This window comes from Aspergillus costaricaensis, assembly GCF_003184835.1.
Source record: "Aspergillus costaricaensis CBS 115574 unplaced genomic scaffold BO79scaffold_10, whole genome shotgun sequence".
Taxonomy (NCBI): domain Eukaryota; kingdom Fungi; phylum Ascomycota; class Eurotiomycetes; order Eurotiales; family Aspergillaceae; genus Aspergillus; species Aspergillus costaricensis.
The window spans coordinates 788,241-811,628 of record NW_020291810.1 but is presented as its reverse complement, the minus strand read 5'-3'; the positions used below and the strand labels follow the sequence as shown (position 1 = coordinate 811,628).

General features: G+C 50.9%; 10 protein-coding genes across 10 annotated transcripts; 4 read left to right on the top strand and 6 right to left on the bottom strand.

Annotated features, from left to right (window-relative positions):
• The first annotated feature begins 36 nt into the window (after positions 1-36).
• On the top strand, positions 37-1,215 carry BO79DRAFT_236764 (E2 ubiquitin-conjugating protein UBC13). The gene is made up of 5 exons (XM_025684619.1): positions 37-165; positions 237-296; positions 359-447; positions 501-632; positions 697-1,215. The coding sequence occupies exons 2-5, from the start codon at positions 244-246 to the stop codon at positions 870-872; spliced, it is 450 nt and encodes a 149-aa protein (XP_025541496.1). The 5' UTR covers positions 37-165; positions 237-243; the 3' UTR covers positions 873-1,215.
• A 443-nt stretch (positions 1,216-1,658) lies between these two features.
• BO79DRAFT_236763 (60S ribosomal eL24 domain-containing protein) lies at positions 1,659-4,987 on the top strand (the record flags this gene model as incomplete). The annotated part of the gene is made up of 9 exons (XM_025684618.1): positions 1,659-1,699; positions 1,794-2,230; positions 2,305-2,522; positions 2,580-2,834; positions 2,887-2,960; positions 3,206-3,209; positions 3,536-3,685; positions 3,832-3,975; positions 4,289-4,987. The coding sequence occupies 9 exons, from the start codon at positions 1,659-1,661 to the stop codon at positions 4,571-4,573; spliced, it is 1,608 nt and encodes a 535-aa protein (XP_025541495.1). The 3' UTR covers positions 4,574-4,987.
• A 533-nt stretch (positions 4,988-5,520) lies between these two features.
• Positions 5,521-6,666, bottom strand: gup1 (glucosamine 6-phosphate N-acetyltransferase). The gene is made up of 2 exons (XM_025688481.1): positions 5,884-6,666; positions 5,521-5,812 (listed from the first exon to the last, which is right to left on the bottom strand). Exons 1-2 carry the CDS (start codon positions 6,337-6,339, stop codon positions 5,723-5,725), a joined length of 546 nt encoding a protein of 181 aa, XP_025541494.1. The 5' UTR covers positions 6,340-6,666; the 3' UTR covers positions 5,521-5,722.
• A 377-nt stretch (positions 6,667-7,043) lies between these two features.
• Positions 7,044-9,420, bottom strand: BO79DRAFT_6194 (class II fumarate hydratase). Its single transcript, XM_025689497.1, has 7 exons — positions 9,321-9,420; positions 8,954-9,211; positions 8,806-8,850; positions 8,704-8,741; positions 8,496-8,611; positions 7,420-8,437; positions 7,044-7,361 (listed from the first exon to the last, which is right to left on the bottom strand). The coding sequence occupies exons 2-7, from the start codon at positions 9,191-9,193 to the stop codon at positions 7,175-7,177; spliced, it is 1,644 nt and encodes a 547-aa protein (XP_025541493.1). The 5' UTR covers positions 9,194-9,211; positions 9,321-9,420; the 3' UTR covers positions 7,044-7,174.
• A 271-nt stretch (positions 9,421-9,691) lies between these two features.
• Positions 9,692-10,928, bottom strand: BO79DRAFT_143435 (alpha/beta hydrolase; the record flags this gene model as incomplete). The annotated part of the gene is made up of 3 exons (XM_025678320.1): positions 9,692-9,949; positions 10,020-10,337; positions 10,401-10,928. The coding sequence occupies 3 exons, from the start codon at positions 10,926-10,928 to the stop codon at positions 9,692-9,694; spliced, it is 1,104 nt and encodes a 367-aa protein (XP_025541492.1).
• Positions 10,929-11,908: 980 nt separating this feature from the next.
• BO79DRAFT_244471 (putative aspartate transaminase) lies at positions 11,909-13,965 on the top strand. Its single transcript, XM_025685376.1, has 3 exons — positions 11,909-13,306; positions 13,377-13,482; positions 13,560-13,965. The coding sequence occupies exons 1-3, from the start codon at positions 12,230-12,232 to the stop codon at positions 13,622-13,624; spliced, it is 1,248 nt and encodes a 415-aa protein (XP_025541491.1). The 5' UTR covers positions 11,909-12,229; the 3' UTR covers positions 13,625-13,965.
• Positions 13,966-14,072: 107 nt separating this feature from the next.
• BO79DRAFT_236757 (chitin biosynthesis protein) lies at positions 14,073-16,906 on the bottom strand. The gene is made up of 3 exons (XM_025684617.1): positions 16,384-16,906; positions 15,684-15,728; positions 14,073-15,559 (listed from the first exon to the last, which is right to left on the bottom strand). Exons 1-3 carry the CDS (start codon positions 16,807-16,809, stop codon positions 14,375-14,377), a joined length of 1,656 nt encoding a protein of 551 aa, XP_025541490.1. The 5' UTR covers positions 16,810-16,906; the 3' UTR covers positions 14,073-14,374.
• A 511-nt stretch (positions 16,907-17,417) lies between these two features.
• Positions 17,418-18,117, top strand: BO79DRAFT_143181 (translation initiation complex factor eIF1A; the record flags this gene model as incomplete). Its single annotated transcript, XM_025678308.1, has 2 exons — positions 17,418-17,438; positions 17,689-18,117. 2 exons carry the CDS (start codon positions 17,418-17,420, stop codon positions 18,115-18,117), a joined length of 450 nt encoding a protein of 149 aa, XP_025541489.1.
• A 637-nt stretch (positions 18,118-18,754) lies between these two features.
• On the bottom strand, positions 18,755-22,143 carry BO79DRAFT_286534 (ssDNA endodeoxyribonuclease RAD1; the record flags this gene model as incomplete). Its single annotated transcript, XM_025688480.1, has 8 exons — positions 18,755-19,726; positions 19,777-20,878; positions 20,929-21,405; positions 21,456-21,507; positions 21,566-21,636; positions 21,686-21,773; positions 21,844-22,021; positions 22,096-22,143. The coding sequence occupies 8 exons, from the start codon at positions 22,141-22,143 to the stop codon at positions 18,809-18,811; spliced, it is 2,934 nt and encodes a 977-aa protein (XP_025541488.1). The 3' UTR covers positions 18,755-18,808.
• A 398-nt stretch (positions 22,144-22,541) lies between these two features.
• Positions 22,542-22,825, bottom strand: BO79DRAFT_226984 (uncharacterized protein; the record flags this gene model as incomplete). Its single annotated transcript, XM_025683840.1, has 2 exons — positions 22,542-22,603; positions 22,675-22,825. 2 exons carry the CDS (start codon positions 22,823-22,825, stop codon positions 22,542-22,544), a joined length of 213 nt encoding a protein of 70 aa, XP_025541487.1.
• Positions 22,826-23,388: the final 563 nt, after the last annotated feature.

The window sequence follows — 23,388 nt, the reverse complement described above, 5'->3', positions numbered from 1 at the left end:
GTCGTTCCATATCGAATCGAACTCCAGCCATAGGAACATCCCAGGTGGCTGTTGCTTCTACTTCCCGCGATCATCGCTAGAGGCTGCTGTCAAGTTCCGCCTGCTCCAAGCTACGTGGGAGAGGTATCCGCTGCTTTCCGACTGCCAGAAATCTGCAGGAGAGCCGTAAGCCCCACCTTGATCATAACCGTGAAATCGCGGGGTTGAACAGAACATTAAACGTTCCTATTTCACAGACTCGAAATGGCGTTGCCTAAGCGAATCATCAAGGAGACCGAGCGTCTCATGGCAGAGCCGTGAGTTATCCGGTTAACGAAAGAATCCTATCACAGTACAGATTGTTGACGCACGCCTGCAGAGTTCCTGGCATCAACGCCGTACCTCACGAAGATAACCTGCGTTACTTCGATGTCTCCATTCACGGACCGGCACAGTCTCCATACGAAGGTAAATAGAGAAGCATACAGAGGCTGTTTGTATGGCTGTTGACTTCTTTCAAGGTGGCATTTTCCGCCTCGAGCTGTTCTTGCCAGAGGACTACCCGATGACTCCGCCCAAGATTCGCTTTTTGACCAAGATCTACCATCCCAACATTGACCGCCTGGGGCGGATTTGCTTGGACGTCTTGAAGAGTATGCAATATTACACCTCAACGTTGGAAGGAGGATACAAGAATTTAGGCTAACGTGTGGCTAGATAACTGGTCTCCCGCTTTGCAAATTCGCACGATTCTTCTCTCCATCCAGGCTTTGCTGGGAGCCCCCAATCCTGACGACCCGCTTGCCAATGATGTTGCTCAGCGCTGGAAGGAGGACGAGCCAGCAGCGATACAGACTGCCAAGGAGTGGACTAGAACCCACGCGATGACTTAGATAAGAAAGGCGGAAAGGGCTCCACCCGCTAAACAAACTGTAGGAGCAGCAATGTTGTGATGTGACCATGAGCAAAAGTACTGCGACATTCTGCCTTCCTGGCATTTTTTAGGATAGGCCTCGATTCTCCGGGACCTTTTCTTTCATACAATGAGAAGGCATCCATAACCATCAACTCTGGTTCGTTTCCCCGCAAGTGCTCATGTATGGTGATAGAGCTGTGGCTCATTCCAGATGTGTGGTATAGGCATTTGCTTTGTTTCATCCGGCTGCGATCTGTTTTTCGATTTCGATCTTAGAGATTCATTCCATAGAATTGCAATATACCTGTAGCAGATCGTCGACTTTGATTTAGTTCTACTGGCACAACTGTCCTGGTGGTTTATTATGCACCTGGCTTGTAGTACACAATGATCCATGACTATCGATTTAGATACCATAGCCTACCCAGTAACATGATACTGCTGGAGATATCTCTATCTTCCTGACCTTGAAGGCATCTAAATGTGAATAGTATGGTCCTAGAGAAAATCAGCTAGGAGATTCACCATATTCATTACGGTACCAGAGTGAATGATCTCGAAGATTAACTCATACTAACACGTATTGTATAGCTTGGTTTTGCTTCCTTACGCTCCCTTACGCTCCCTCGTGCAGTTATTTTCAGGACCAGGAAGATACCGATATTCTGACTGCCTGCCTTATTCTACCATCAAGCGGTAAAAGATAGTTACCTAACCAAGAATTTCAAGCAGACTACTCACAGTGACCATCAACAACAGCACAATGAACAACGAGGACAATATGGACACCTCTGGAGAAGCAACGTATGTTTTCTCTTCTGATTGTATATCACCAGCAGGATTGGAGGGAAAGAAGCCATGCTAGTTACTTTGATATATCTGACACCCACCATTCTAGAGACCAGCCTCACTCCTTTCAAGCAGAAAGCGAGGACCCGGTTTCTAATTTCACTCAACTGACCGACGACATCACCAGCCAGCTCGCCAGAGCATTTCACATCACAGACCATCACGATGACCCGCTTTTCTTTCCAGCTTTGTTTACAAATCCTGTGAATATGACAGCAACAGAGCAGGATTTAAGGGAAGACCCCAATGCAATGTCCCTAGACTCTTCTCCCCAGACTCTGCACTCCGTGTTTGGAGCTGGTGCGAAGCCCAACACACAACAATCCCCTTCAACCAGTGCTGGTTCTCAAGAGATCAACAATACAACTGCTGCAGCTCGCAACCTCGCAGGCATTCTGAAGAAGAATAAGGGCGCGAAGACAGGGAAGAAGGTCCAGTTCGCAGCCTCTCCAGGAAAGGTAGTAAAGTGCTACAAATCTTCTCCAGGTGAGTATTCTCAGTTTGGGTATATTTGGCTACCATATTGACAGCTGATCCAGAGCTTAAGAAGAGGGACTAAGCAATGGCTTCCTGGCTCCGTCCACTTAAGTCCATCCTTGAGTACGTCTGGCCCCAGGAAAGACAGACTGCCAAGCAAGACAAGAAAGTCATTGTTTTCCGCCGAGCAAACCTCGTGGATAGGGATAGTGACAAGGACATGGACAAGGACGAAGAAGGAGCAGGCATGGACTACCACGATAGCTCTCCAGTTGGGCGCGCGAGCTCGATGGACGACCTGGTAACTTTTTACCGAAAGCCCAGAACTATTAGCCTATGCCTGCTAACAGGATGACAGGTTGATTACATTCGCCAGACCACAGCTTGTCCTAAGCAAACGCGCGACCCCAAAGAAGATTGGAAACGCAAGAGAAGTGGTGACACTAGAATTTGGAATTATAGAAACCCATGGTGCACCAAATGCTACGGGGAATGCCCTCTTTGCGGTTCCGCCTGTTGCGTGTATGAGGAACTGAGGCGCGCAGTCGCGGATGAGGGATCAGATCCTCTAGTGGCACGAGACCGCAGACGGCTAATGGGCCTCATGGAGTCTGTGGGAGCCTACATCAAGGACACGACCACGTTCTCCTTGTGTTCAACGCCAGGTTGCGGAAAGCATGTCTGCCCGTCCTGTTGCGGAATATGCCCGGACAAGAGTTGCCGAGACATCCAGTGCAAGGTGAGCAGCGGATATTACTCGTTTCTTTTCAAGTAGTGCATGAGTCCGTATTAACACCGATGCTGTTAGGAGTGCAAGGCAGATCCCTGGGCCGTATGCGACTGGCACGAGTAGTCAGCGGGGCGCCACGATATGAAGCACGACAATATCATGACGAAGTTACGATAATATGCCGATGAAAATTCATCGTACAGCAGTCAGAGATAAAGTTCCAAAGGAAGCTCCAGATCTATTAGCCGTTGAAGGGTGGTATGGAGGAGTCTTCGGCAGAAGATGGCAGTTCTGATGATATTAGGTCATTATCCGGAGGGAGAGAATAGCGAGCATTGAGGCCAATGTATGTATTATGAAAGTCATCAATGCAGATATGCGACCATAATTCCAGTTAACTTTTCAAATTTAATTATTAGACCGTCAAAGTCCTAAGTAATACAACCTTAAATCCAACTCATCGCGCACATACATCCCGATCCCCAAAATCTGGAGAAGTCGAGGCGGCAGCCAACCAGCCAAGGGCAGGGGCGGTCACGTGGCACCGCTTAGCGAGGCTCCGCACCGCACCACAATTGTGTCAGTCTCACGAACAGCTCGCCGCAGAGACCGCTTCGACTCAACCACCCAACGCCAACCGACAACATCTCGTCTCGACCGGCTGCGCATCTCAGACGTTCAAGATGCGTACCTACGACGATTCTTTCAGCGGTCAGAAGATCTACCCTGGAAAGGTGCGTTTTGATGTCCCTTTCCCGCCAGCAACTTTCACAAACGACCGGCCTCGAAATTCGCCACGAAAACCTACATTTACACCAGACCCTTCACCAATGCATACCAAGGATATATCAGTTGACGGTTGATTTTTGAAAAATTATAGGGTAAGCTGTACGTCCGTGGCGACAGCAAGATCTTCCGCTTCCAGAATGGAAAGTCCGAGTCCCTCTTCCTCCAGCGCAAGAACCCCCGCCGCATCGCCTGGACTGTCCTCTACCGTCGCCAGCACAAGAAGGGCATCTCTGAAGTCAGTACCCGCCATTTATCCCTTTGGATTCGTTGAGTTTGTTGTTTCGTTGTTTTGTTGCATGGGTTGGAAAGAGGAGGACCTACTGGAGTGATGCATGTGTCATCGAATTACGACGCGAACATACATCAATATGTGATTGGATATGACGGTAGAATTTATCTTCGATGATATACCGGATGGGATGAACTACAACCCGGTGGTGGCAGTGGAGACTATCGCAACAACATCGAAGGAAGAAAGGGGGATACATGTATAAGGTTCCATAAAAGGAGACCACATGCTGACCGGGACCCTTTTTTCAAACCTACAGGAAGTTGCCAAGAAGCGCACTCGCCGTGCCGTCAAGAGCCAGCGTGCCATCGTTGGTGCCTCCCTCGACGTGATCAAGGAGCGCCGCGCTCAGCGCCCCGAGGCCCGTGCCGCCGCTCGCCAGCAGGCCATCAAGGACGCCAAGGAGAAGAAGGCCGCCAACGAGAGCCGCAAGCGTGCTGAGAAGGCCAAGGCCGCTGCCTCCGGCGCCAAGCCCGCTCAGCGCATCCAGAGCAAGCAGGGTGCTAAGGGCTCTGCCCCCAAGGTCGCTGCCAAGTCGCGTTAAAACGGATTAGAGGCGGTACTGGCTGTTGGGACTGGGATGAAAGTAAAAGGAATAAGAAATGACAACACTTATGGGGGTGGGAATATGTTATGGACATAGGGAATTTGGGAGGTTATTCTAATTCAAAAAAATAGAAACCCCCCAACGAGGAAGCATTTTTTCTTTTTGCCTCATCAAAGATTTCTATTCTCCAAAAACATCATCAAACGAATTTCCTTGTTTTGTTTTCCCTTGCGGCGTATGAGCGTTGGGTAAGGGGATCATACTACTGTCCTTTTTGCTCCTTCCTCCTCGGATATGAACCAGTTTCTTATTCGTTTATTACGCCGTTTTCTTCTCTCTCCCCCAAGTGGTATGTCTTCAAACTCATTACTTTACCCAGGAAAGGAATATGGAAATGGATGTGATATGATAACTTTCATTCTTCCCTAAGTACTTCGTATACCACTAGTAAAATCATATCCTGTAGTAAAAAAGGCTCATGCGCAACATGCATGATCTCATCGATCCTTCAAGATCATCCTTCATTAAATCGGATACCCCAGGCCCCTATCACGTGAATCACCATACTACCTATATGTAAATCCATAGGGCTCAGACCTAGACTAACCGTTTCCGGTACCATTCTTCATGAATACTATTATTCATGCCTCAGGCACAAATGCGGCAAGGGATAAAGTTGTATGCATGGCATATGTTATTCTTATGTGAGTGAGAACAGTACCATGACAACCTATCAATTGCATATGAGTTTGTTTACTTATTTTGAGTAGCTCACTACCAATGGCCTAAATGTACCTATACTGTAATGTTCACTTAACCTTCTTCATGTAGCTATTTCTCACCAGCATAAGGTCTGAGGGTTCATACTACTACTTCTATAGAGATAGTACTAGATCTCTCTAATGATGATGAATGAATGCCAGATAATAACAGACTGAATACCTGCAGTCATCCTGCAAATATATAATGCATAACATAAACCAACAACCATGAAACCATCGAACAATAAGTCCCGACCTAACCCGTATCTAGACATCTATCTATATGTAGTATACAACAACAACGACAACAACGCCCGAACATGATGACAATCAATAACCCCGAAACAACAGCCCGGGGATATCTTCAATTATGCATTACCAGCACCTAATAATAATGAGCCATCTCCAATCCAGCACGCTTAAACCCACACTTGAGATAGAAACCCTCATTCGCCTCGGAGCAATCGAGAATACTCTGCACGCACACACACCATTAGCATCGTCACCACGCCTCAGAATATACTATAGAAAAAAAGATGAACATACCTTATAGCACCCCACCTGCGCAGCAACATAATCCAACGCCTGAATAATCCTCAACCCCAGCTTCTTACCCTGCTGACTCTTATCGACGGCAATATCCTCGATATGGCCAACAAGACCCAACTCATGAATGAACTTGCGCTCAACAATCAAGCTGCCCGTACCCACGATCCGGTCCTCCCCATCACAGATAACAAGCAGGTAGTATTCGTCATTGCGCGATGAGATCCAGTCGTAGCGCTTGTTCCACTGCTCCTCGGTGATGGTGCCGACGGTTGTCAGCACGCGCAGCACATCCAAGTAGCCGCGGCTGTAGTCGGAGCGACGGACGGGGCGGATCTTGTAGCCTTCGGGCAGTTCGGCGGCCACGGAGGGGGAGATGAGGGTCGTGGGGAAGAGGGGGGCGTCGTCCTTGGAGGATTCGGCGGGGGGTTGGGTGAGGGTGGAGGTGTTGGTCATTTTGGCGGTGGTTGGGTTATTTGTCCGTCTTGGACTTTTTTATTAGAAAGAAAGAAGAAGAGGTTTTTGAGGGTGAAGAGGTTTGTTTGTTTGGTGGTTTGGTTAAGGGAGGGCCCCTGGGTAGTGGCGGGGTTCAATTGAGTGAGTGGTGAAAACGGAGGTGGATTGTTGAAACGCTGGAATGAAGGATTTTTTTCAGCGAATGTGTCTGAACGAGAGACGGATGGTTTCCAACGAAGGTGAGTATTTGAAAGGGGAAAGGGATGAGAGAGGAGAAAAAAAAAGACAGGTCAGTCGAGTCAGTCGGTCAGTTTGGTGATGAAAAAGAAAGGGCCAGGCGGGAGGTAATAAACAAGCAGTAAGAAAGGGCCCACGGTTTGTCTGAAACACCAAACACTTTGGAAATCCGCCCCTGATTACTTACTACTTACTACTTACGGTTCTTTCCGATTGTATTGGCCAAGCTGATCTACCTTCAAAACCCTGATGGCGCAGCAACTTTACTACATTGTTAGTGTTCCTAATTTAAACACCACTTGACCGGTTTTCAGCAATCCACCGCCAGTCGTTGCTATCCGTGCATCTTGAACTATTCGATCGGTGGGCGGGACCGCTTTGGTGGTCCAAAAATAGCACACCCCGGGGTCAGCCCCGTCATCAGCCCGATAAAAATATCTATACTCCGTACAGCGAAGAGATCTATCCAAGTAACAAGTTGAACATGAGAATAGTACAGTAGTATTCCTGAGTATACAAATATCTCCTAGGCAAAAGCTAGTCTTCGCTAGATGACTCCTCCAAGCTAAGCCAAAACATCTCTCCTCCTGCTATACATCTATTTCTTCTCCTTGGGGCTCAGCATCAGCTCGGGGCGGACGTGCTTGTCAAAGTCCTCCTCGCTCAGAGCCTTCAGCTCCATAGCACTCTGCTTCAGAGTGAGGCCCTTCTTGTGGGCGTTCTTGGCGACCTTGGAGGCCATGTCGTAGCCAATGACGGGGTTGAGGCAGGTGACCAGCATCAGACTACACCACTGTTAGCTGTCTTCTTTACACGTATCTAATTTTGGAAGGAAATACATACCTCTCGTGGAGGAGAGAGTTGATGCGGGGCTCGTTGGCCTCCAGACCGTGCACCAGGTTCTTCTCGAAGCTGGTCATACCATCGGCCAGGATGCGCACGCTGTGCAGCAGGTTGCGGATCATGAGGGGCTTGAACACGTTGAGCTCGAACTGACCGTTCATGCCACCGACGGTGGCAGCGACGTGGTTACCCATGACCTGGGAGCAGACCATGGTAAGGGACTCGCACTGAGTGGGGTTGACCTTGCCGGGCATGATGGAAGAACCGGGCTCGTTCTCGGGGAGGACGAGTTCACCGAGACCGCAGCGGGGACCGGATCCAAGGTAACGGATATCCTGGGCAATCTTGAACAGAGAGCAGGCCAGGGTGTTCAGGGCACCGGAAGCCTCGACAATCGAGTCGTGGGCGGCCAGAACCTCGAACTTGTTGGGGGCAGTCTTGAACTCGGTGCCGGTCAACTTGGTGACCTCAGCAGCAATAGCCTCGTCGAAGCCCTTGAAGGTGTTCAGACCGGTACCGACGGCGGTACCACCCTGAGCCAAGTAGCGGAGGTGGGGGATGCTGGTCTCGACACGCTCAATGTTGCGGTCGAGCTGAGCGACGTAGCCGGAGAACTCCTGGCCGAGGGTGAGAGGGGTGGCGTCCTGCAGGTGAGTACGACCGATCTTGATGATTTTGTCGAACTTCTCAACCTTGACCTGGAGAGCATTGCGCAGGCTCCTCAGGGAAGGCAGGAGGGTGTTCTCCAGCTCCAGAACGGCAGCAATGTGCATGGCGGTCGGGAAGGAGTCGTTGGAGGAGGCGGACATGTTGACGTGGTCGTTGGGGTGGACGGGCTTCTTGGAGCCCTTCTCGCCGCCCAGGATCTCGATGGCGCGGTTGGAGATGACCTCGTTGGAGTTCATGTTGGACTGGGTACCGGAACCGGTCTGCCAGACGACGAGAGGGAAGTGGTCCATCAGCTTGCCCTCCGCAACCTCAGCGGCAGCCTGCTTGATGGCCTCACCGACCTTGGGGTCTATTTTCCAAATGTTAACTTCGCGGAAGCTGTGCTGCCTTGATCGATAGCGGCTTACCGAGGCCGAACTTCATGTTCACTTCAGCAGCAGCACCCTTGAGGATACCGAAAGCCTTGACAACGGGCTCGGGCATGCGGTCCTGGGGCTGGTTGATGTCGAAGTTGCCCAGGGAGCTATTGTCGCACCGGTCAGCGTCTGCTCACTCCTCTGCCGGTCGCATATCCAGTTTGCAATATGGCAGCGATTGTTGAGGTCGGGATCTTACCGCTGGGTCTGAGCACCCCAGTACTTGTCCGCGGGGACCTAGAAAAGAGATCCGTTAGCATTTCCAGTCTATGCGCATCGCGTTTATGAGTGTAGCACATACCTCGATCTCACCGAAGGCATCAGTCTCAATGCGGGTAGCCGAAGACTAAAACAATAACCGATTAGCAACGTCTCCCACTGGGAACAGTTCCCCATAGCGAAGTTCATCCGCACGATAGATGCGAATCAATAGAAAGGGTAGAGCATACCATCTTGACGGTGGTACCGAAAGCTCTCTTGCTGGAGGTAGAAGTCAAGGACTGGAGACGGGGGAATTGTTGCACAGGTCGGCTATTGGAGCTCAGAAGACGACGGCAACTGAACGAGGCGGGGGTGAAAGCCACGGCAGTGCGGGCAACTGCGGGGGAAGCCGAAGCTCGAGATGCAGCATGTGTCAAGGAGGCCATCGAGCGCACCGCGGCTCGGGAAGTGTGGGCAGATGTCAACATGACGACCGGCTTTTGGTTCTATTCATCATCACGCGGTTAGTCAGTGTGGCTGACAGGCCAATGGTGCCATTTTGGGGGGACCACAATTCAAATCCTGTTGTGGATATGTGCGGGGTGTTGGTCGTACATTTTCTCTCTAAAATAAACAGAATAAAGGGACAGATCTAATGATATTCCAATTCTACCCAAAACCTGGGGGACGGCAAACAAACCACGCAGAAAAGAAGGGAAGAAGAAGAGCAGCAGCAGCCGCGCATATTTAATCCACCCCAACTGTTTCCGATACCGCCTGCCGAAATCTCCCGGCCCGGTAATGATCAGGACGCCGGTTACCCGTCTGCCACACCTTCGCTGCCCGGCCTGATTTGTATCATACGGTAAGGATTCTCGTCGGATAAACCATGATCCTGCTGTCTCTCCGCATCTCCATCTTCTTGTCTGTCAGTACTAGTACTGCACTCCATCTCCGATATCCCTTCAACCGAACCAATTGATCATTTACGCTGTCAGTTCCCGTTTCATCGCTTCAATAACCTTCTCAATGTATATACGGCCGCTCTCCATGATGCCATCCAACATGGCAAATGTGTGGGGAGCTCCTGCCATACGCATCATCTCCACTCGACAACCGGCAGCTTTCAATTTGGCAGCGTAACCCTCCCCTTCGTCCCGCAGAGGGTCCATTTCGGCGGTGAAGACCAACGCAGGTGCTAGTCCAGAAAAGTCAGGCGCAAACATGGGGGAGATCTTCCAGTCCTATAGTCCACATCAGCATTTTGCCGTTGTGTGCAGCTCTGGCTGCAGCAATTACACGGGCACTACTCACCTCCTCTGAACGTGCTGGTCGGGGTACCCCCAAGAAGTGACGATGGAAATAAGCCATCCTTGCGACGGGAAGAGCTGCGGTGAACTCCATCTCTCTGTAGGATTCATAGGGACAGTTCTCCCGATCGAAGTCGCCATCCGGAGTGTAGCCGCTGTGTAGATCACATACGGGCACGTTCAGCACCTGCAGACGCAACGGAATGTCAGCATTACGGCAGAGATGAGCGACCACGGCCGACAGGTGGCCTCCGGCCGAACAACCTCCAACAGCCATTCGATCCGGGTCAACATTGAACTCCTCTGCTTTCTGGGAGCGGATCTGCATGGGATGTCAGTTGGCATGGGTCATACCGGTCAATGTAGACAGGGAATAGTAGCTGACCCAATTGAAAGCGGCCCAGCAGTCGTCGACGGGGATCGGATACTTGTGCTCAGGAGCTAAACGGTAGTCGACATCAAACGCGACTAATTGCCCGTCCAGGCCATCGACGAGTGTCTTGCAGAAGTCATGATCAACTGAGAGATCGCCAAACACCCAGCCTCCCCCATGAAAGTTGACATATGCAGCCCTCTTCTTGGCTTTACCATGCTCATCCAGTTTTGGGGCAGGCTCGAAGATACGAATGGTTATCTCGCCTCCTTCCACAGGACATTTCTGTTCCGTGATGCGGAAAATATCAGGGCCTTGAGCACGACCGTAGACGATGGCATACTTGGCGGGGTTCTTGCGGAATTCCTCGATAGGAACCTCATGGGTATGTAGCCTCCCAGAATTGTACTTGTTGTAGTGTTCCACGTAGACCGGGTCGAACCGAGGTAGCAACTCCGACGGAATGCTGTTATGAAGCGGTTGGAGAAGGACCCGGGGTCGTAGCTCTTTCAAGGTTTTTTCGTCATTAAGAGCAGGCATGGTGGTGTCAGTTTATTCAAGTGTATCCACGAGACAAGTTGATCCAAGGCAATGGTCAGGGAGAGGTCGCTCTGGCCATGTCCTCTAGTGAGGGACAGCCAACCCCTCACGACCCCTCATATGCTCGGCTCTCGATCCGTTATCAGGGAGTGGCTCGTCTGTACAACCTTATTTCACGTGGAATGCAGGCATCAATTGATGCCATCCTCGTCTTTGTGTGTCGGACAACAGGGAATGACCACTATAACGCCTGGTCTTCTGATGATAGCTTCAATCGTTCTCGCGGAATATCCGCTCGGTTACTTTCGGATCCGACAGCGCTCTGAGCAATAGCCGGGTGTAGCCGTCTACTTACTATAGCTCCGTCGCTGTCCGTCAATCAATATGACAGTAGCGATTGATAGTCTAGTACTTGGTAGTTAGTAGATGGTTAGTAGAGTAGCATTGGTGGTTAATCATTGTCTCATCGACTACGTAGAATTCGACTAACGGTCTATCCCACCCGGCAGCTGACTCGCATAGACAAAGCTAGTATCAATTCATCTGACATGGATCCTGCAAGACAAGACAACAATTACGAACTGCGAGTGCGCTAAGCAATGTGAAGCAGGGACACGAAATCCGGCCCCTCGGAGTTGAAGGAGGATGACACGAGGAAGTGAGAGACAATAATAATATATCCAACTTCCTCCGTCAGTTACTGCTCCAGGCACAACGCAGGAAGGGTCGCATTCCCCAATGTCTGGTTCGACCCACCACTGCGCCTCCTCAGGAACCTTTCAATTAGACAGACTTTGCCGTCATCGCATTTGCCGCATCGTCAGTGGCAAGAAACAAAAGCAAATCTCTTCGATCGACGTAGGCAGTTTGGGGATCGGGGGGATTGAAGCAACAGCGGGTATTTAGTTGTGACGCCAACCCGCACGGCTGGCGTCGCGATGGGCGATATCGGCCAATTCTCACGGCTTCAATTCTTCATCCACGCCCTGACTCATTGCTCACACTGATCCACCTCGTTACTGCATTTAGCATACCCGTTCCTTTTTTTCCCCCTCCCTCAGTAAATATCCGCTCCTCGTGTTGCATCGCGACTAGATCTTATTACCCCCCTCCACCCTCTTTGAAATCTTTCCCTCCCTTGCTCCACCTTTTCGCACCGCCGCTTCTCTATCGGAAAATCTTACCGATTGCCCCTCCTCCACCTTATATACCTCTTCAGATCCTTTCCCTCAGATCTAAACTACTGGCTGCAATCACCTGAACACTCTACCAATTCCACTCCCACCACTCCCACCACCACCATGACTGTCCTCAACCTGACTCCGCTACCGGCGGACGAGATCTTCGCCCTCAACCGCGAATACGCCAACGACACTTTCCCCGACAAAGTCAGTCTCGGTGTCGGTGTCTACCGCACTGACGATGGCAAGCCCTGGCCATTGCCCTCCGTCCGCAAGGCCGAGCAGCAATTGCTCGCCGAAGACAGCCCCTTCCGCCACGAATACACCGCAATTGAAGGCGACATCCCGTTCCTCGAGCTGGCTCGGGACCTGATGTTCGGCTTCGACTCCAAGAACCTGTGTGAGGAGCACAAGGCCCTGAAAGCCCGCATTGGCTCCGTCCAGTCCGTCGCCGGCACTGGCGCCAACCACCTAGGTGCTCTCTTCCTCGCTCACAAGATGAAGCCCAAGACCGTCTGGCTCTCCGACCCCTCCTGGGCCAACCACGTCACCATCTGGGACCTCGTCGGCGTCCCCCGCAAGACCTACCCTTACTACAAGCCCGAGACCCGCTCTTTCGACTTCGAGGGCATGATGTCCACCCTTGAATCCGACGCCCAGGAAGGCGACGTGATCCTTCTGCACGCTTGCGCGCACAATCCCACCGGTCTCGACCCCTCCAAGGAGCAATGGAAGGCCATTGCCGAGATCTGTGAGCGCAAGAAGATCTTCCCTTTCTTCGACTCCGCCTACCAGGGTTTCGCCTCCGGATCCGCCGACGAGGACGCCTGGGCCGTGCGCTACTTCCTCAACGAGAAGCCCCATATGGAGATGTGCGTTGCGCAGTCCTTCTCCAAGAACTTCGGTCTCTACGGCCAGCGTGTCGGCGCTTTCCACTACGTCGTCGCAGAAGGTTCCCAGGACCTCCGCGACCTCGTCGTCAACAACCTCTGCCACTTCATCCGCGGCGAGTTCTCCATGGGTCCTACCGGCGGTTGCTCCATCGTCAAGAAGGTCTTGACCAACGATGCCCTCACCACTCAATGGCACGATGATCTCAAGGTCATGAGCTCCCGTATCAAGGCCATGCGCGCTGCTCTGTACGATGAACTCGTCCGTCTCGAGACCCCCGGAACCTGGAAGCACATCGTTGAACAGGTACATACCCATCCCTCCCTCACCTTTCCCCAGTCTCACAAACATATACTAACCATGACAACCCTTCTAGAACGGCATGTTCTCCTACACCGGCCTCACCCCTACCCAGGTCCAAGCCCTGAAGGAGAAGTACCACGTCTACCTCATCAAATCCGGCAGAGCTTCCATCAGCGGCTGTAAGCTTTCCCCCTTACCCCACCCCCCAATCTTAATCCCCACACGCACACCCACTAACCCTCTTCCCTTCCAACAGTGAGCCAGAAGAACGTCGCCTACGTCGCGAAGGCTTTCGACGACATCGTCCGCAACGTCAAATAAACACATCAACCATTCCGGTTATTCGGGTAGTTAATCATTCTGCCCGAGGTAAATACACTTTTTCTAAGTGCTTCAACACATACCAAAAAGAAAAACAAGAAAAGAAAAGGGGGGAAATATTTCTTTATAGCAGATAGACTTACCTCACCTCACCTCACCTCATCTATTTACGAGGTTAACGTACGCCATGAATGATGGGATAACGTACTATATGCGAATGAGAGGACGACGACGATGTACAGATATTACATTTCGGGGCATTTTTTTTTCGGGGTTATTTTATTGCATGCATCTAGCTAGCATCTAGACTTTATGCGATGATAGAGCTTGAATTGATTGGGAATTAATGATACTTGTGCATAGTGCTACTTATTTGTCTTGTATTTGCTGTACAAAATACTACTTAATTCTATTATGATATCTTCCTTGACAGGGGATAGTGTGGGAAGGACAGTATACATGTTGTAGCGGCATAGGCACAATGAAGATACAATATAAAATAGAGTATAATAAAATAAGAAAGAAACGTAACATACACCGGCCCTGTGACATCATCTTTCCGCCCGTGTTGAAGAAAGGAATATAATAAAATGAACTCGTGTGATAAAGGGTCGTGGTAGGGGTGGGGGAAGAGGGCTAATGTATCGGATATACACTCATGACGCTTGTCAACTTGAATCGTAGATGAAGAAATGAAAAGAGGAAGAGGGGGAGGAGCAGGAGCGGTCGTCTACTACCGGGGGAACGTCATTACAGAGGGACTTCATTAAAGTCCCCTTCTCCTCCCTCCTTTGATTTGCGCTCTTTGGCATTTGATGAGTCGTCCTTCTCTTTCTCTTCCTCTTCTGGCTCTTGCGTGTCCTCTTCGGTCTTCTCTTCCTCTTCCTTGCCCTCACCCTCGCTCTCGCTCTCGTCCTTCTCTGGCGGAGGTGGCGGTGTCTCATGATCGCCATTCTGCTCGGCAGTTTCATCCTCCTTCTCTTCATCCTTCGGAGGTGGAGGGGGCGGCGACTCTGTGCTCTCGTCCGATCCCACCTCCTTCTCTTCCGCGATGGGCTGGCCGGTCATCTCAGCTCCCGGGAACGGCGTAACCGGGGGCTCAAGGTTCTGCTCATCTTCCTGCCCCGTCTGCCGTGAAGGGGTCTGAGCCTGCGCAGCTGGGGGCGCCAGATTCGAGGTGGCGGTAGAAACCGTTCGTTGGTGCTGGGTAGAGCTGTGAATCGGGCCCAGCTGTCTTGCCTTGGGATCAGCATTCAGGTAATACCCACGAACACTGACAATAGTGCCCTCAGCCTCGCAAGCATCTACCCATTCCGGAACAACCACGGGGATGTTCATCTCAACGGCCTTCTCCCAGAGCGGACCCCTCCCCTCGGTACAGACAAAGTGGGTGGTATCAATGCGGACCGAGTCGATCAGCTTTCCACCAATGCGATCCAACGCAGCTGCAAGAGCATCCTTCTGTTGTGGGGGAAGGACGCCCGCAGTCACTGTGATACCGGAGAGATCTGTCATCTTGTGCGTGCGGCAGGTCAACTTCTCCGACTGGTAAGTGCCGGCGGTGGTGCGCAGGACGAGATGGAAGGTGTATTCGGTGTGGATGGCTAGACCGCTAATTTTGGTGCTTCGCGTCTCAAGCGGACGGGGAATGGACCCGGCTTTGGAGCCATTGCGGTACAGGGAGAGTGACTTCAGGGATGCGGTGGCTAGGTCAATAGGGTCCCATTCCAGGACGAGGGAAGTTTGGGTTGCGTTGCGGAGACGGAGAACCGGGGGTGTGGGGGTCTTGATGCCATAGGTATTGAGGATACGTTTTTGGAGCGACTGGAAGTTTGCGGCACTGGCGGATTCGGCTGCGTGGTTGCGCGCGACAGTGATGTCGACGATACTACCGGACGTGATGTTGCTGGGGAGAAGGACGGAGGGGAATTCGATCTGGGGCGGGTTAGTTGAGTGTCAGGGCTACTCGAAGCGCAGGGTGGATTATTTAGAGGGGATATTGAGCAGGCTCGTGCGTCAATCGCTCGCTGTAAGTGCGTGGGTATGGAGTTAAACTCACCAGTCTGTTGTCCTGGGTCAAGAGTACGGCGACTCCTGCGTCTACCTTGCCGACTGTCAAGGAGACCAGCATATTGGGAACAGGTAGCGGATTTCAGGGATGGCGCATCAAAGAGAAAACAAATTCGTGACGTCTGGCAACGTCGAATCGTGAGTAGGTGGCCTGGGATCCTGAAAGGGAAGGAAGAGTTGATCGCAAGAGGAAAGCGAGGTTGTTGTTGTCTTCTTCAGGCTGAATGAAGATCGGCCGGTAGCGACAGGCGCCAAGGAGGCTCGGCCGCGTGGTCTCTGGCCCGCGATAACTACATGGATGCTTCTTCATTCCATCCAGAGAACTATCCCGTGAAAATGGGATATGGGGAATTTAACAAATCTCCATTCTCCCTTCTTGTTCATCTTATCTTTGTTGAGATATTATGCATGAATGACAGGAAATAGCTGCATGTCTTGCGTGGCACATCGCAAGGGGGCTAAGTAGTATATTTCCCGTCTGCTCATCCACTGATGTTGTACATATATACAATGACGGACCCGAACCGGTGTCCAGAACCACCCTACTAGTATGAAGGAAATGTTGGCCAAGGCTATAACGATGTCTCATTCCCTTTGTCATCAGGAGCATCCACTGCCTTCTTTTGCTTTTTCGCCGGCTTAGGAGCCACATCTTTCGTCGTCTTCAAATGATTTACCAAAGCACTCACTCCAGCATCCATCTCCTTTCGCAATACCTCGAAAGGCTCCCGCAAAATATCCGCATGAAGCAATAAGTCAACACGCCCCTTCAGATTCTTTCCATTCCTCCCTTTCCCATTGAGGTCACCTAGCAGTTCCTGCCCTGCTTTTCGACCGTCCGCATCAAACCCATGGTCTTTCAACGCTAGCCGGAATGCCATCCGGGCTCGTCGGCTACACCACGACCGAACCACACGCTTCATCCTCACGGACATCAGATGCGATGGATTTACCATCCACCAGAGTGTGCTTTTGTCGCGGGTGGCATACATGTGTGTGATTTTGGGCTGGAGAGGGTGGACATCTGCGTTTAAGTACCGGGAGGCGACATGGGACGGTTTGTAGTTTGGGAAGTATCGCATTATAAACGATTTGTGACTCCTTAGGGTCTTCATGATGTATGTGTGTTGGAGGCCTCGGAGGCAAGTCAATTGACTCCGTATATAGTACAACAATGATAGAATAGATGGTAGGACGCTAGCTGGATGCTTGGTATATTAGCACTAAGTAGTGTGATGCGCCTATCGCCGGATCGGAACAGAAAAAGGCCAGCTCTTCCAGCAGCGAGCGATATGTATCTATCTCAACATATTGTAAGCAATGGAACTGATAAACAATTCACAAGAAGTGGAATACGGACCAAGAAAGGGCTCACTCAATTCTCTAGCGAGCCAAAAGTTATCCCAGCATTCGGGGATGCTTCGGCGGTCCCCTGATTCTGCCACCAGGCGGTGGCCTTATGACGACAATGATTGGCGAGCCCCTTGTGGCAAGCCTCAGGCGTAGATCAGGCCGCCACGCCACCCACCCACCATGGATGACATAAGCCAACGAAAAGCCTCGCAAAACATGAAGCGCCGGCCTCTCGCTTGCCTCCGCCTTCCTCGTCTTTCCCCCCACTTCCACTCTTCTGGTCCTCAGGGACATCTATTTAAATCTCCCCTTACCCGGACATCTCCTATCGCATCGAGTGAAAGACCACCGCGGTTAGCGAGATCCCAATATGCCCAAGAACAAGGGAAAGGTGAGTTCGTGCTGCATCCCACCCGGGTACCCCGCCTTACAGATTTTTGCTTTGTTTTACGCTTGACTCTGGTGCCCACCTCATGCCACCATGTCCCACCTCAACGACACATTTCCAGCCAGGAAGATGTGGGATAAGGGAGGCACAGAGGCTGCCATATTAGAGAGCATCGGAGAACGAAGCGAAACTGCGCCACACGTCTATACACATGTCTTGGACAGTTTTTGCTAACGTTTTCTTAACCAAACAGGGCGGTAAGAACCGTCGTCGTGGAAAGAACGAGAACGACAACGAGAAGCGTGAGCTTGTCTTCAAGGAAGAAGGCCAGGAGTATGCGCAGGTCGTGAAGATGCTTGGTAACGGCCGTCTCGAGGCCCTTTGCTTCGATGGCGAGAAGCGTCTCGCTCACATCCGTGGCAAGCTCCGCAAGAAGGTCTGGATCAACCAGGGTGACATTATCCTTCTCTCGCTGCGTGACTACCAAGACGAAAAGGGCGACGTCATCATGAAGTACACCGCCGATGAGGCCAGAAGTCTCAAGGCCTACGGCGAGTTGCCCGAACACGCCAAGATCAACGAGACCGACACCTACGGCCACGAGGGCTTCGAGGACAACGTCGAGTTCGACGAGGACCGCGAGAGCGAAGACGAGAAGGAGATCGATGTCGACGAGCTCTAAATGTCCCTTTCAGGGGCACGATCTCATATCCCTGCCGGAGCGACTGGGTTCGGTTCTTTTTTTTCTCGACTCGTCAAAACTCTTTGTTTTCTTCAAAAAACCTTCATGGGAAGAATCTCCCCCGAGTATTCTTCCGAATTAAAAGCTGTTACTCGCTTTGAACGGAAAGAAATCGGACGGCTAGTGCATGCTGTGTGTGTGTGTGCTAGTCGAGATTTTCCCGTGAAGGTATCTCGAGTAAAGGAATCAGGGCGGCAGCACCTCCCGGCTCCGCATAGGCGCGTTCTGCCTTTGCTGCGCCCGGTGCGGCTCCGTGTAATCCGGGATATGGATCAGTAACAGGGGTTATGCCGGGGAATTTTCTTTATGATGCTGGATCATCGGTTTTCTGGACATATTCGTGTTCCATCATGAGGGCGTTCTCGGGTTAGCTACAGAAGGATGGCTTACTGCGTACGAGAAGGCTGCACGGTCTGGCGTGTGAGCGATTCTTGTGTTTGCTCCCTGTTTTTTATTCGGTATTCCTTTTCATTACGCTTCTTCGTTTTCGACAAAACTGGATGATAGATTTATGAAAGGGCCACGAATATGAATATACAACCAACCTATACTCCTTTGTAGAATTGAGCAGCTTCGTATCTCTAGCTTCTTGTAGTATTCAACAACATCGAACATATATACAACCATCATCTCAACTCTCAAACACACTTTTACGAAAGAACCCCACTATCTTCCGAGCCGTTTCTATCCCAACCAACGGATCCAACTGCTCCACGCTCATATTCGCAACCTCATGAATATTCTCCGTCTCCACAATCAACCGCTCAAGGACATTAGGATTCACGCCCGGAACCGCCCGCAGCATATCCTGTGGCAAAAGATTAAAGACCCGATGCTCGATCCCCGCCGCAGCCATAATATCGCCCGAGTGCGACGACGCCGCAATATCCATGTCTAGCCCGGTCTGAACAGCCCGAATCGGATCCGGCTCGGGATTGTTGTTCTTCAGCTCGGCGAAGATCTCAGCTGTTTGGTAGGGGGAAGAAGACCAGATGATCTTGAGCCGGGGGAAGGTCAGGGTTAGGAGAACGAGTAAGTGCTGTGCGGATTTGGGGCTAGATGGGTTGACGAGGGAGCTGTTTGCGGATAGGGTGCTTGTGCCGGAGGAGGAGAAACCGAAGTCGGTGAGGAAGGTTGTGCCGGGGGTGGTTGCGGAGGCGAAGGCATCGAAGGTGAAGGATTTGTTTTCATCGAATTCGATAAGAAGAAGGGGGCTCTTGTAGTGTTGGAGCATGGTTTCTGCTTGGTTGTAGAGACGGCCGTTCCGTAAAGAGGATATCAGGTCGCGGACTGATTTGCGTTCTACGCAGATGTCGGGCGTGAGGATGTAGTCGCCCACTGTGAGTTGGCAGGGGACGACGATCATGTTGTTGCCATGTAGGAGGGATGGAAGGGCGCTTCTGAACTCGCGTACATCTATCACGACTCGGGGTGGTGATGCTGTTGCGGCTAGTCGGCCGCCTCCTGCGATACGGGTGTTCACGGTGCGAAGGAACTGTTCTTGAGGGTCTACTTGACTCTTGTCATGCGTGATGGTGACGGCCATGTTCTGTTGGCTCGGATTAGTGGAAGGAGGGAAGCAAAGGAAAGGAGTCTTACGCTTTTCTCTTTGATGAGCTTTGTGAACGAGTCTTTCTCTCGCCGTACGGCGCTCAAGTAGCGCTGTTCTTCAACAGATCCCCCGTAGTAGATGAAATAAACGCGTACGTCCCTCCCAACATGGGAGCTGCGGTAGACCTCGACTCGTCGAATGAATGCAGGGTCTGGCTCGTACATGATGATGTACCGAGGCCGAACCTCTTCCAGAATATGCTCATCCATATCACCGTCGTAAGGGTGTATGATAACCAAGTCATCCATATCGTACAATTCGTAGTAATCGTCCATATCTTCCAAATCATCGACGATAACCTCCTCTTTTTGGGTCTCTTCTACCTCAGTAGGCTGAATTTCATCTAGGAGTGCCGACACTTGGGCCGGAGGTTCAATATCTACTTGGATACCGCTGTTGGGCGCGCGTGCTGGGACGGATGGAGTGCCTCCTCCTCGGACTCGGCGCCGCTTGTTCATTGGGGCTCTTCCTTGATTCAAAGAACCAGGTGAATTCACCGCAAGCGACTGAGAACCGTCACCCGCGGGGTTTGACGAAAAGTTCTTGCTAACATTAGACAAGGATAACTTCCAGTCCATATAATCCCGCAGCCTTCGGCGCATCATGACTTCAGCGGAGCCCTTCTTCTCGTGGATGGCATCACCTGGATCCAATGTATCCCTTGTTTCCTGCTTCTTGCTACTCACGTTGGCATGCATCGTGCCCATGTACTCGCGAAGTTGCCGACAGGTCCGTTGGTCACTGCACATGATCAAGACAGTACTGTTGGACTCGTCCACATTGACTGGATTGAGATATGCGTCCGTTTCGATTTCTTGCAGGACCTCCGCTACGACTTCCCATTTTGGCTGTTCTTCCAGAACGGGCTGGAGTGTGGTAGGTAGAGATGTGGACGATGAGCGAACTACATCGTTGCTAATTCGCCCCTGATATACTCTTGATCTCGCGGTCTGAAAAAGCACATCGGCTGCGTCGAGGAACAGCCATGGAGAATAGCTATGTTTCGTGGACCCAGGAGGCGGGGTATGTGCTGTAACAATCGTATCAAGATATTTGAGGAATGAGACGGCGTCATAGGTGAGCAAAGCACTAAGATTATGTCAACTCATGAAGCACAGCATAGAGATGGGTGGTCGCACTGGAGAATTGCCCGAAGGTCTGATAAGTCACTGACGATCTGTCTGGTCCGGAAGCTCACACGGTGCCATATGGGATCCAGTTGGCGCCTAATGGCAATATCAAAAGACCTATGTAAAGCACTGTCGAGGGTCCAGTCTGCCATGTCAAGTCCCGTGTTTGCTTTCTTTAGCTCTCCTATACAAATCTCCACGCACTCAAGGACGGCGTTCTGTATCTCGCGCATCTTATCACTCATCGGGACTTCAAGTTCGATCACCTCCGCTTTTCGATGGCCCTCAAGAGCCTCCGCAACGGTGACATGGAAGCGTGGCCATAGCGAGGTCTTGCGAAGGAAGAGGTTGCGCAGGGAATTCGTCAAGGGGGCAAATCCGGTCGTGAATGGTTCCGGGGAGTCGGAGAAGGCCTTTAGGAATCCACGTTTGTTGTGTTCTCGATATGCCCGGATAATGAAGGCTTCAATAGACGTAGCCACAATCCTGTCTGTTCTTAGTATGTCCTCTCTAGGAGCACCGATATGGTTGCTTACTTATCAGCATGAAGCACGACCATGCCAGTGACCTTCTCAGGGTCGAGCAGCTCTAGACAGCGGGTTAGGAGGGTCGGCCGTCACAAAACAGCAGTAGGGGTGTCACTAACTCGACAGAAAGTCAACTATTAGAATCCTGGATGTTACACTCAGGATACCACCTTCGGAGTAGATCTTCTCGCTGGACTGGCATTAGCATAGAAGGTCATGAATCATGCATGAGGACATACCGCATCGGAACCGTGGCCCTGTCCGTATTGATCACCTTGAGGCCCCTGGCAAGAGGGGTTTTGCTGATAGCATAGTGCTCAGCCAATGCTGACAGAGATCAGCATTATTGTGCTTCAACATAACCCAACAGTAAACTGCCCGAGTCGCAGCGACGTACCTTCTCCAATCCATTCATTTTCGCGGTCATCTGCGCCAACAACAAGCACCAAATTGTTCCCTGCAGCATCATAAAAATGTAGCAGATTCGTCACTAGGCGTAAGAGGCCAAGGCCCCGAGCAAGGATCACCAACTCATCCTCCGAGCGCAGTTCGGTGAAGATGTCCTGCTGGTATTGCTGGAATTGATTCTGTCAGATATCCCATAGATGTCTTGCGTTGAGCACACAATGTAGAACCGTAAAGTACTCACCAAGGGCAAGGACAGCTTCACCGGTACATTGGGGCGTTCAGGTGGCATGAGGAGCCTCTTGACGCGAGGAAGTCATCTTCCTTCGCGATGAGAGCGACCAAAGCGAGCGCGTGATCACGTGGGGTATGATGTAATGACGCTTTTTGGAGCACCAGCAGCAACCACTACTGCGTGGCACAATTTACGGAGAGCGATTCTTTGTGCAGGAAACAGGCAGTTTTATCATTATTATCCAAATATGTATGCCAGTAAATGTGGTGTTGAAATCATGAAATCTCCAAGAATGTGTATTGGAACAATAGTACCAAATCTTAGCCGTTTATATTCGGGCGATTACTAGTACAAGTTATGAAAACCGGAGCACAGGCATAACATCATTGATTTAACATTGCTTCATAAAAGTACAGCGACCATACGCTCCAACTAATATTGTAGGATTTGTTCCCTTACTTATTCAGTTCCTTCATGCGTGCCTCGATCTCTTCCCTGGGGACTTTGGGTGGCATGCCTATATACCAATTTAGTGAACCGCCATAATGTGGAGGGGTTGTGGGGATAAAAGCACAACGCTTGACTTACTGTCGGGGATTTGAGGACCCTTGGACAAGTGATCAAGCATGGTGGCTTTCTGAGTTCCCTGATCGGAGTTCCTCTGCTCTTGGTTTGGAGCGTTGTTGTCGCTGTTGCCTTGTTGGGGTGGGAAATCAGAACCTGAGGGGATGACAGGCATAGTGATGAGTAACTAATCAACAGTCGTAGGTATTGAGTACGGGAGGAAGAAACAGTAAAATTATGCTGTAGAAAGAAGAGTACAGGCGAGTGAAAGCAGCGAGGATAGTGATCGGGGAAGGTAAGCTTTCTATATTCTTTAAGTAGTTCTTTTGAGTTGCAGCACATGCGATGACGTCGGTTGGGCTGAAAGTACCACCTTAAGTACTAGTATAGTACTAGTAAGAAGCGCGCCATTGAGGCAATGCAGTCATTTCTTCATTCACATGGTTGGTGGTGATCCGGTAAGATCAACTAATAAGATGCTGTGTCAAAAGCGATTCCCTTGGATCTTGCATGTCTGCCTAATCCAGGAATGCCATCATAGTTATTATATGGGTCGCAGGCAGACACCCTTGTTGGTCTTTGGATGATGCTGCACGAGACCATTGTGGAATTGGGAAGTTGCAAGGCATTCTGGTTGAAAAAGTACAATCCTTCAGTCAATCAATTTCGCATGTTCTAGTGCTTCATATTAATACCAACACTTAAACAATCATTTATAACTCGGAGGACTGTCAGAGT